Source organism: Schistocerca piceifrons, chromosome 1, assembly GCF_021461385.2.
Source record: "Schistocerca piceifrons isolate TAMUIC-IGC-003096 chromosome 1, iqSchPice1.1, whole genome shotgun sequence".
Classification (NCBI taxonomy): domain Eukaryota; kingdom Metazoa; phylum Arthropoda; class Insecta; order Orthoptera; family Acrididae; genus Schistocerca; species Schistocerca piceifrons.
In genome coordinates, this window is record NC_060138.1 from 815,029,520 (window position 1) to 815,042,179 (window position 12,660).

General features: G+C 40.6%; 1 protein-coding gene across 1 annotated transcript in view; it reads right to left on the bottom strand.

The window, feature by feature from the left end:
- Positions 1 to 7,905: 7,905 nt before the first annotated feature.
- LOC124714077 overlaps positions 7,906 to 12,660 on the bottom strand; it is a 74,389-nt gene continuing 69,634 nt past the window's right edge. Inside the window, 1 exon segment of the mRNA XM_047242992.1 lies at positions 7,906 to 8,934. Coding sequence (XP_047098948.1) covers positions 8,826 to 8,934 — 109 coding nt within the window. The 3' untranslated portion in view covers positions 7,906 to 8,825.

Here is a 12,660-nt window from a genome sequence, read left to right on the forward strand (position 1 = left end):
AAGTGAACTTCGCCCATCATGAGTCCATTTTGTTTACAGTGGCATCCCCCTTTACTCACCAATGCTGCCAAAATCCACTTCGCTTTTGCCAGCCCGATCAGGAACAGCTGGTTTCTCCATCCCTGTGGAACTTGTTCAGCTTCTGTGGCACCTAGTCCTCCTCTGCACTTCCGCAGCAACACCTAAAGGTATCAATTTGTCGCCTTTCCTCTGGACTGTGCACCACCTAAATTCTTCTCTGCCGTTTGTTGCTGCTGAGGGTAAGGGGATGTAGTGGCACCACCTGATGTCACTGTGGAAACCAAAAGATTATTAACGACCACAGTGGCCTCACTACCCAGAGGGCACTGGTTATCTGGAATACCCCTGAAGAGATCACACAATTTGGCTTGTAATATTAAAGAACAGAAAATTCTGTTCAAGAATTATGAATTATTTACAAATAGAGGAGATGACTCACAAAAAGGCAGACGCACTGCGTTGTCAATAGGCACACAAACAAAAGGTACAGAGCTTTGCTAGCTTTTGGAATACGCTTCCTTTTTCAAACTTGTAAGGAAAACACATACACACACAGGCCCTGATAGGTAATCAAAGCCCTAACGATGGATATGGTTGAGTCGTTCCAGTCCAGGGTGGTATTGGGTGACCAGAGAGACACTTCTTTGTGGTTTGTTCTTGGGATGGCTGTGAGGATCAGGTGTGTGTGAGAATATGCACGGGAAATCTGTTCGTGAATTAAGTCTGAAGGCTATTGCCTGTCTGCGAAGGCCTTTGTGAGGCCTCCAGCGTACTGGATGAGGGAGTTCTCATCACAGCCTGGCCACCTGTGGTAGACACATCTGCATCTCACAGCCATCCCAAGAACCGACCACAAAGAAGCGACCCCCTTGTCACGAAATACCACCCCAGACTGGAACGACTCAACCACATCCTTCGTCAGGGCTTCGATTACCTATCATCATGTCTTAAATAAGTGACATCCTACCCCAAGATACTTCCAACCCCTCTTAAAGTGGTGTTCTGCCACTCACCCAACTACCCCAACATTTTATTCCATCCTTATGCCACTCCCACCCCCAATCCCCTGCCACAGGGATCATACCCTATAGAAAACCCAGATGCAAGATGTGCCAATCCACCCGCTCAGCACCACTTATTCCAGTCCTGTCACAGGCTTATGTTACCCTATCAGGACAGGACCATCTGTGTAAGCAGCCATGTTACATACCAGCTCTGCTGCAACCACTGCACAGCATTTTACATTGGTATGACAACCAACAGTCAACTAGACTGAATGGCCACATCAAACTGTTGCCAAAAGCAAGGTGGACCACCCAGTGGCACAACATTCTGCAGAGCACATGAGAGTCTGCTGCATAACCCGTGCCATCTGGATGCTCCACACCACTACCAGCATTTCTGAGCTGTGCAGATGGGAGCTATCCTTAAGCACATCCTTCACTATCATAACCTTACTGGCCTAATCCTAAGGTAACTCGGACCACCACCCAGTAGTGTGTGTGTGTGTGTGTGTGTGTGTGTGTGTGGACACTCGCAAGTTTGGGTGCGTGCACACCTTTCCCCTACAAGTTTGAAAAGGCAAGTACATTCTGAAAGCTGGCAAAGCTTTATGCCTTTTGTTTGTGTATCTATTGACGACGCAGTGCTTCTGCCTTTCAGTGAGTTGTCACTTTTATTCCTAAATAATTTGGCATAAGTCAATTGTCATGCGATCTGTGGACTGAGCAACGAGCGTGCTGCTGGTTTGGTGTGTTGGAGCTAATACTTTGGACACTCTCTCTCTCTCTCTCTCTCAATAACGAGTCACTGATTTCCGTACACAGTGATGGCACCCAATAACAAACCATGTGGGGGTTCCACAAGATTTACACCAGGCAAACTTGGTCACTTAGACATCAACGCGAGTGCACTATAATGCTCCTCAAACCACTGTAGAATGGTTCTGGCTCTGACACATACACACTTCTACTGCTGAAAGATGAAATCACCATCAGAGAAGACATCAAGCATGAAGTGGTGTAGGTGAGTCGTGCTGTCAGTGTGTTTTTGATTACTACCACAGGTCCCAAGCAAGTGCAAGAGAATGTCTCCCATTGTATAATACTGCTCCCATCAGCCTGCATCTGTGGCGCTGAATGTTTTGAGCCGTCATTCACCACAGAGACTGTTTGTGGAGACGACCAATTACATCCAGGACAACCAATGACTTAGTGTAGCAAAAATGTGATTACCCGAAGAGTTGACACATTTCCACTGATCAACAATCGAACCCCCATGGTCTCATCTCCACTGCAACCCTAATTGACAATGTCGATGGGTCAACATGTGAACATGTAGGGGTGGTCTGCTGCGGAACTCCATGTTCAACATTTCCGAAACAATTGTGCATGTGCCAGCATTGTATTGTTTTGGTAGAGAGGCCATAGGTCACCATCTATCCTACTTCACAGAGCAGACAAGCCTCTGAACACCTCATTCTGTGAACAGTCGTGGATGTCCAACCATTTACCTCCTAGTGGTAGTTTCATTGTCCTTCTACCTCTTGCCATAGATGCTCACAACAGCAGCACTTAAACATTCAATCAGCTTCACCGTTTTTTAGATACTCATCCATAGGCTCTGGCCCTTTGTCAAAGTCTCTTATCTCAATTGACTTCCCCGTCTGCAGTCACCCAGAACACCACCAGGTGGCACCCAACACTGTGCTGGCCAGTGGTCATAATGTTTTGGCATAAAGTACCTTGTTATACGTAAACCATGGTGAGTCTCTGTTAGCTCGTGTGCAACTTGCCTTCAGAACTTCTCAGTATATCATCTTTGGACTGAAACTTGAACAATGCTTATTAATGTACTACTTTTGACCCCTCTCTCATACCTTCTTCATTTTTATCTCCCTAGTACTCACAACGAGTGGGTACCTCCATCTAGTGCTGTGGGTGACCTCTCGTTTTTAACCTTCCTCATCATATCCATTCTCTCCATCCTATCAAACAAGATTTATTTTTTATCATCCCATCTTTCCTGTAATTTTTGTACATTTGTGTTCTCAGAATTATGTTTGTCATTCTCCAACTTTAGTTATTTTTTTAGCCAAAAGAGCCTCAGATCTGTCCTAGCTTCTGTTCAAATTTTCCTCCTGATGTTAAGCTTAAGATCAGACTTATCTGCACTTATACCTCCTCTTAAATAAAGTTGATCATCTTTCAGTAACCATATTTTTCTCTTCTGTCTACATCTGCATCTAAGTTCCCCACATCACCTTATGGTGTGTTATAGAAGATACTTTATGTACTACTGTCATTTCTCCCTTTCCAGTTCCAGTTGTGAATGGTTCACAGGAAGAACGAATGTGACTTAATTTCTCTGATTTTACAGTCATGACCTTTTTGCAAGATATCTGTAGGAGGAAGCGCTATATTGGTTGGCTCTTCTAAAAAATATATGCTCTCAGAATTTTAACAGTAAACCACACTGATGAACAATGCCTCCGTTGCAACATCTGCCACTGAAGCTGGCTGAGCATTTACATGACATTTTTGTGATTACGAGATGAACAAAACACACTGCTCTTCTTTGGATATTCTCTATTTCTTTTGTCAATCCTATCTGGTACAACATAATGATGTGCAATATTCAAGAATAAGATGAACAAAGGTTTTGTAAGATACCTCTTTTGTGGGTCAATTACACTTTGTGACAATTCTTTCAGTGAATCTGTCTGGAATGTCTTACCTGCAATTAGGTTTATGTGGTTGTTCCACTTTAAATCACTCCATACATGTACTCTTAAGGTGGATTTACACCGAGTTCAAAACATGTTCTGCAACAGTGTTCGTGGCTCGTGGACTACCACAGTTCACAAACTGCAGAAACTGTCTGATATGGGCTAAAACTGAAGTAATTCCTTCACAGGAATTTCTTTTCTGAAATGTGTGTCTTTCTTTGAAACAACTGGCTCCATAATATTTATTGGAATTTCAAAATCCAAAGCTATGAACACTAGAACTATCTTGCAATTCAGCTCACACAGCATGTCATTCCAACACGTCTTCTATAGTACCAGTAAATAACCTCTGATTACTTTACAAATACGTTGATGTGTTAAATACTTGACATAAAGCCTGTAAGTAATTTTTTTTTTTTTTTTTAATTATGCTTATAGTTTCTTGGAAGTCACTACATGCTCTCTTCTACCAACACTAATTACATCTTTTTCTCACTATGAAATGCTAGATGAACATGGTTAGGGTAATTTGAACTACATTTTAAGCAAAAACAATTTTTTTTGCACACACACATATATGGAAGGAAACATTCCACGTGGGAAAAATTATATATAAAAACAAAGATGAGGTGACTTACCGAACAAAAGTGCTGGCAGGTCGATAGACACACAAACAAACACAAACATACACACAAAATTCAAGCTTTCGCAACAAACTGTTGCCTCATCAGGAAAGAGGGAAGGAGAAGGAAGAAGAAAAAATGTCTGCTTGTGTCTGTGTATGTGTGGATGGATATGTGTGTGTGTGCGCGAGTGTATACCTGTCCTTTTTTCCCCCTAAGGTAAGTCTTTCCGCTCCCGGGATTGGAATGACTCCTTACCCTCTCCCTTAAAACCCATATCCTTTTGTCTTTCCTTCTCCTTCCCTCTTTCCTGACGAGGCAACCATTGGTTGCGAAAGCTTGAATTTTGTGTGTATGTTTGTGTTTGTTAGTGTGTCTATCGACCTGCCAGCGCTTTTGTTTGGTAAGTTTCATCATCTTTCTTTTTAGATATATATATATATATATATATATATATATATATATATATATATATATATATATATATATATATATATATATATATATATATATATATATCATATCTCCTGCACTGTGTGTCACACACTGATAATTTTACTCACACATTCAATGGTATATGTAGATGCTATCAGCAAACCTGTGTTGTGAATAGGGTCTGTAGTAAAAAAGTGAGAAATTGTCATGTCTGATGCTGATGTTTTACTGCATGAACAGAAAATATGTAGTAAGCCATAAACTTTCCTTTCTTCATTCTGCGGGGGGCGAGGGGTGTCAACAAGAAAAAGGTTTGGAATTACGTGCAGTGTGTTGGAAGCCACTAAATGCTTTCATCCACCAACAGCAACTATGTTTTATTTCCTTATTTCGTCAAGTATTATTAATGCATCACCACATATCTATCATTAGTTCTTCCTTTTTACTGTCATATGGTAGCTCTTGCTGTGACAACACAATGTGAAAGGTTCGCTGCCAGTTGAGCATAGCTGACTATGTGAATAGTTATGTAAAAAGGTTGGCACTAGTGTAGATGGAGACACGAACAATGAACCTTACTGCCAATATGTTGCTGATTTCAATGGAATAGTGTTGCAAACAATGATGTAAACCGAAATATGTTTTTAAATTTAGTGTACATGCAGCTACAGGTGCATCTGTTTCCAGTGACTGTTCTGCAATCATGTAACCCTACAATATTGGCTCTTTCTGCCTAATTGTGTGCAACACATTACATTCATTTATGTTGGGAGTCAACTGCCAATCCCTGCATCAAACAATTGTCTGCAGGTCTTCTTGCATTTTGCTACAATTTTCTAGCATTGTGACATGCTGTACACAACAGCATCATCTGCAGAAAGCTCATGGAACTTTCACCACTAGGTGATTTATACATGTTGTGAAAACACTCCCTTGGGGTACATCCAATGTCTAAGATTTCTCTTTGTTGAGAATAACATGTTGTGATCTGTAACAATATTGTGAAAATGAAAGTTGCTACTCTATAGCGGAGATGCTGAGTCGCAGACAGGCACAACAAAAAGACTGTCACAAATAATAGCTTTCAAAGCCTTCATCAGAATTAGACAGCAAACACACACACACACACACACACACACACACACACACACACACACATTCCATCTTGGATTTTCCATTGACATGTTGTGATCTTTTAATAGACTCACTCTCGTCATTCCAATCACACAGCTGGTCCAATATTCCATAGACTTTTAATTTGTTTATTAGGTGACAGTGTCTAACTGTATCTAGTAGCTTCCGGAAGTCAAGGACCACAGCATCAACCTAAGTGACGCTATCTACTGCTTTATGGGTCTCATTAACAAACAGAGTGAACTGGATTTCACCCATATTTATTCCTTTACAGGAGAACTTGTCTCCAGAGCCACTGTAATACACATGTTCCAAAATTTTAAAACAGACCAACATCAAATATAGAGGCCTATCATTTTGTGCACCTATTCAATGAACCTTTTAGAAAAAAATCGAAATGACCTGTGCTTTCTTCCAATCACTAGGAACATTTCCCTCCTTCAGAAAACTACATTACACAGCTGCTAGAAGAGGAGAGAGTTCGTTTGCATCATTATGTAGAATCATACAGGTATCCTGTAAGGATCAGTGGCCTTTCCTCTTTTGAGCAACATCAGTTGCTTTTCTATCCATGGCGACTTATTCCAACCACCCTCATTTTGACATATTTATAACGATTTAAAGGAGAAACCAGCATGGTCTTCCACAGTGAAACAGTTTTAGGAAAAGGTGCTTAGTATTGTGGCCTTCTCTGTATTAACCTCTATTTTGATGCCGTTGTGGTCACAAAGACTGGACAGATGGCTTCAATACATTTACTGATTTAACCTTAACATCAAAACTTCTTAGGATTTTCAGCTGAGTTGGTAGAATTTTACTTTTGAATCATTAATTTTGGTTTCAATATCACAGTATTCCCTGATCCTACTACCAGACCTGATTACTTGAGTCTCCCAGTCTGCAATTGGTGAGCTAAAATTCCCACCTAACACTGTAACATGACCAGAGAATTTATGTGACACTATCCTCAAACATTCACCTCAAATGTTTCACCACTACTGACCTTGAGGCTTGGGGTCTATAAAAGCATCCAATGACCATGTCTGATACAACTTTTACACATATCTTCACCCAAATTACTACACATTTGGAATCTATACTAAATTCATTACGTACATTTTGACTGCTATAAACATGGCTCCATCACTGGTGTTCAACCTATGTTTGTGATATAGTGTATTCTGATTGGAATTCAGACTTTAATTGCTATTAACGTCTGCTATCAGACTTGTTTTGGGACCTTTCCATTGATGCTCCTGGACTTACTGACATAAACCAGTGAAATGTACTACACTATCCTTTTACCAACTTCCTGCGCGTAAAGCATGCCTGACCTATTAAGGGGAGGAGGGGGTCCTCCAATTCTCCAGCCGAATGTGGAGGTTGAGAAATCTATATCCAACATTGTTAAGGAATCATCTGGACCTTAGGTTTAAGTCTTTCACTCAACTCCAAACCAGGGGACTGCAATTGGTTCTGGGAACCATGCTGTGAAATGCTAGCTCTGCTTCCACCTCACAGGTAATGCTAGCTGTCTTCTTCACAGCGTCCACCTACCCTCTCAACCCAGTCATTCATACTGACAGGAGTCACAATTTGCAGAGCCTCCTCCATATCTCAGATGTGACCTCTCTAACAAGCATACTGGACTCTGACCTTCCTACCCACCTAACCTTGGAGAGCACAATGACAAGGAATCCCACCATCACCCTTTCTGGAAGGAGGGGGTGGGGGGAGAGCGTGCCCCCCCCCCCCCAACACACACACACACACACACACACACACACACACACACTGAAAATTCAAACTCTACTGTAGTTTCTGATATTTGGTCTTGTGCACTCATTTCACATTATGTTGTTCAATATTCCAAATGTAATATCACTTTTAAGCAGTTGCTACTTGAAAATGACACACGACTAGATAGAATAATTTTTAAGGACTTCAGAAACATGCAGAAGAAAATAATGTGACAAAGGCATTTTAATAGCAATGAACATACATTTGTTTCCCAGTGTGATATCCTCACAGACAGCAGAAATCACTTGTCTTCTCAGTATCATATCAGTTGGCCAAGTCTCACGTGTTACACATATTTAGAAAAGGCAACCCTTACAAAATCAAAACAAAAACTTAAAAGTAACAGCATGAGAAATCAGGTCTAGCCCTGATCGCTATTTTTATCATCCCAGAGGAAACACTCAATGTATTGTTAAATAATGTAACAACTTCACACTAAAAAAATAGTTCAGGACAGACAGGTAGGGAAACAAAGAAATTTATTTAATCGATAAATATGATGCACCCCAAGCAGGTCTTCGTCGTGTTCACACTTCACTGCTCTGTTCAGTTACTCCTGTTGAACAAGCTTCTTGTTCTGAAAGATTAAGTTCTATATTTTAACATATGCTGCATACTTGCATTAACTGCCAACTACAATCATCTGCCAAGGGTGATTCTACTGTCTATGCTCTGCATTATTAAAAATAGATATTGCTTTAAATTTTTAAGTTATAACAGTACTGTTGTGAAAGAGCTTTTAATGTTTGCATTCAACAGACACATTGCTAAAAATCGTGTACATTCACTCTTGCCAAGTGAAACACGAAATGCTACCAATAATAAAGGAGCAGTGGAGCTTTCTTTGGCAGGCAAAAAACAACAGCACTTCAAAAGTTCCACAGCAATATAAATGACAGTATTTTAACCAGAACATACAGGATGTGTCCCTGCTTCCTTTACATCTGCTTTTTGTAAGTATACACGTCAACAAAATCATGCATATTGTACAATGTGCCTACACACACTGTTTGCTAAGGTCAAAACACAACTTTAAACAAATTTGTCCATATGGTTTTATGCCATTAGACAGAACTGCCAGAAAATTAGGATTTGTTGAACAGGGCCTTGTGGATTGTTCCAATATCAGGAGCAACTGATGACTTCGTGCCTGTTGGCAATTTTATTGCTGCATCGGAAGTTGACCGTAAACCACTGAAACATAAAAATATACTGTTTTGTATCAATGGTGACTAACATTTTCCTTTAAGTATTTAAATGTGTTCAGAAAATTTTCAAATTATTGTACTACTACACAATGCAAGGTATGGGCAAACTCATTTTCACTTTATTTGAAAATAGCATACAAATGGTACCTAATACACAGTGCAGTTCATTAGCTTTAAGACTATGGCAATAAAAGAGACATTACATATTGACTGTTTGCTAAAAATATGATTTGAAATAACATGTAGTTGCACAGGGTGTATATGCAGACAAGGAAAAACAAATTCCTCGATTTCCCGGCTAAAAATACACTTTTTCCCTGTTAAGTGACAGTATACTTTCTCTCGAAACTGTAAAACTTATCAATCCTTTGAAGTGTTAAGGTTTTATGCATCAGCTTAAAATTTCCAGTACATCAATAAACGACCACAAGTGGAAAAAAAGGAAATATATTTGATGTGCAGTAACAAGTACACTGCATATTTTCATATTACATGTTAGTTTCCAAAACGATGAACCCGAGATTGCGATGTGCTTTTTTAAGCCAATCATAGCTCACGTCACGTGATCTCACCAGCCAATAAACGCAGATATTCAGAGCACAGAACTCTGTCATATAGTCAGTCGACAGCAACATCACTTAAGTAGCATGAATACGCAAGTAGGAAAATTTAAGGGTTTAAATTAATATAAAAGTGTGGCTACAAGAAAAGCTTCATTTTCACATATAATACCAGTCTCTAAGATCAATAAGCCACCAGAAAAGCTATGCTTTCATGGATAAATTTGTCTTTTTTTTTTTTAAGTCTGTGTCACTTTAAGATACATCACACAAATGTGCCAGCAAAATTTTAAATAATGACAAATGTCTGGTCTGTGTGTCTGCTCCTCAAAATGTTAAGTTTTAAATGAGAGTCAAACACACTGTGATTTAAGAAATTCATTGCAAGTTTTCATGCGCAACATAATTCATCTTGCGTAAAAGGAAATGTACGAGGTGAATTCGAGTTCTAAGGCCTCCGATTTTTTTTCTAATTAACTACTCACCCGAAATCGATGAAACTGGCGATACTTCTCGACGTAATCGCCCTGCAGACGTACACATTTTTCACAACGCTGACGCCATGATTCCATGGCAGCGGCAAAGGCTTCTTTAGGAGTCTGTTTTGACCACTGGAAAATCGCTGAGGCAATAGCAGCACGGCTGGTGAATGTGCGGCCACGGAGAGTGTCTTTCATTGTTGGAAAAAGCCAAAAGTCACTAGGAGCCAGGTCAGGAGAGTAGGGAGCATGAGGAATCACTTCAAAGTTGTTATCACGAAGAAACTGTTGCGTAACGTTAGCTCGATGTGCGGGTGCGTTGTCTTGGTGAAACAGCACACGCGCAGCCCTTCCCGGATGTTTTTGTTGCAGTGCAGGAAGGAATTTGTTCTTCGAAACATTTTCGTAGGATGCACCTGTTACCGTAGTGCCCTTTGGAACGCAATGGGTAAGGATTACGCCCTCGCTGTCCCAGGACATGGACACCATCATTTTTTCAGCACTGGCGGTTACCCGAAATTTTTTTGGTGGCGGTGAATCTGTGTGCTTCCATTGAGCTGACTGGCACTTTGTTTCTGGATTGAAAAATGGCATCCACGTCTCATCCACTGTCACAACCGACGAAAAGAAAGTCCCATTCATGCTGTCGTTGCGCATCAACATTGCTTGGCAACATGCCACACGGGCAGCCATGTGGTCGTCTGTCAGCATTCGTGACACCCACCTGGATGACACGTTTCGCATTTTCAGGTCGGCATGCAGGATTGTGTGCACAGAACCCACAGAAATGCCAACTCTGGAGGCGATCTGTTCAACAGTCATTCGGCAATCCCCAAAACAATTCTCTCCACTTTCTCGATCATGTCGTCAAACCGGCTTGTGCGAGCCCGAGGTTGTTTCGGTTTGCTGTCACACGATGTTCTGCCTTCATTAAACTGTCGCACCCACAAACGCACTTTCGACACATCCATAACTCCATCACCACATGTCTCCAACTGACGATGAATTTCAATTGGTTTCACACCACGCAAATTCAAAAAACGAATGATTGCACGCTGTTCAAGTAAGGAAAACGTCGCCATTTTAAGTATTTAAAACAGTTCTCATTCTTGCCGCTGGCGGTAAAATTCCATCTGCCGTATGGTGCTGCCATCTCTGGGACGTATTGACAATGAACGCGGCCTCATTTTAAAACAATGCGCATGTTTCTATCTCTTTCCAGTCCGGAGAAAAAAAATCGGAGGCCTTAGAACTTGAATGCACCTCGTACATTGCAAGCGACGCTTTTCAAACTACGATTCGCGATATTTTCCCTTGAGCTATTAAAAACAGATTCATTTCAGCAGCTGCCATTGACCACCAGAAAACAGTCGTTACTGCGTGGGCACCATGTATGTTCATACGTTTAAAGCATTAAGCGAGCTTACATTACGTCATAAAAGAAACAGGACACACATTCATAGTATCAGAATTTCGTAAACCATACTAACGTGCACTTGAAATGTAGGAAACAGTTTAAATTTGCAAATAGTCTAGAATGAAACACTTTGTTACAAACTGATGAAAATAACTTCATCATCCGCAAGATGATTAATGCTTGACTGTCAAAAATCTGGAAATTAAACAAAACAAGAAACTGAAACTAATTATTTGTTTTAGCCTCCAAAATTATGAGGACGTATTTTAATTCAACTTATGGCTCCCGGCCCCAGAAATCCATTTTGTTTTCATTTGACGTGAGAGCTGCACACGAAGATGAAACAGCAGAATCACTAAATGTAAACACTGCATGCCAGAAAAATTTTTGCAGGCAGCATTTGACTGCTTACTACAGTCAATACAACCAACAGCCACACTTGAAGCAGCCAGAAGTGGGAGAATGTACTGTTCACATGCGACTCAACTGCGCAAATGCATGAGCCCGCCGGCAACTGCTTTAACGGTGCTAATGTAAATATTTGTGACGTCACACTCACTGCAAACTGTTTGTTGTTATGAAGTGTTGCATGGTCTTTCGTCCTAATGTCTTTAACACAATTCGCTGTTGGCAGACACTTGCATGGGCAGAGTGTTTCACTGTACATGGCCCATTTCATTTGCAACTTATGTTCATTTTTTTCTCTTGTTTATGTTCTATTGCTGCACTATTGTTCTGCAGTAGTGGGATACAGTAATATTCTCTGTTAGACTATCAGTTCTTAGCAGACAAAAAAAATCACAAAAATTTAACTGAAAACTAAAACACTGAAAAATTCCTGAAATTCTAAAAAATTCCCATGTTTTTCCCAGTTTTCTCCCAGATGAAAAAATTCCCGGGGTTTTCCCAGATGTCCTGGGTCGTATACACCCTGTTGCTGTATCTTCACGGTCTCAAACAAGACGTCTTTCGGAACGTAAGTTTGTCAGCCACAGCTACAGAGATTTATATAGTGAAGTTGCATCTTCAACACTTCCCTCAAGTAATTTTTTTGTTTCTGGAAGCAGAACATGTCTGTAGGTGACAGAGGTGGTGGATAAGGTGAATGATGCAACAAAGAACTGCCCACTGTCTCTTGACATTGTCATACAAAGGGAGGGAGGTGGGGAAGTGGGGTTAACAGGTCTGGCTTTTTTCCTTTTGATATTCCCACAATCTACAGTTTAACTTTTATCACAAAGCTTTACTTACTGTTC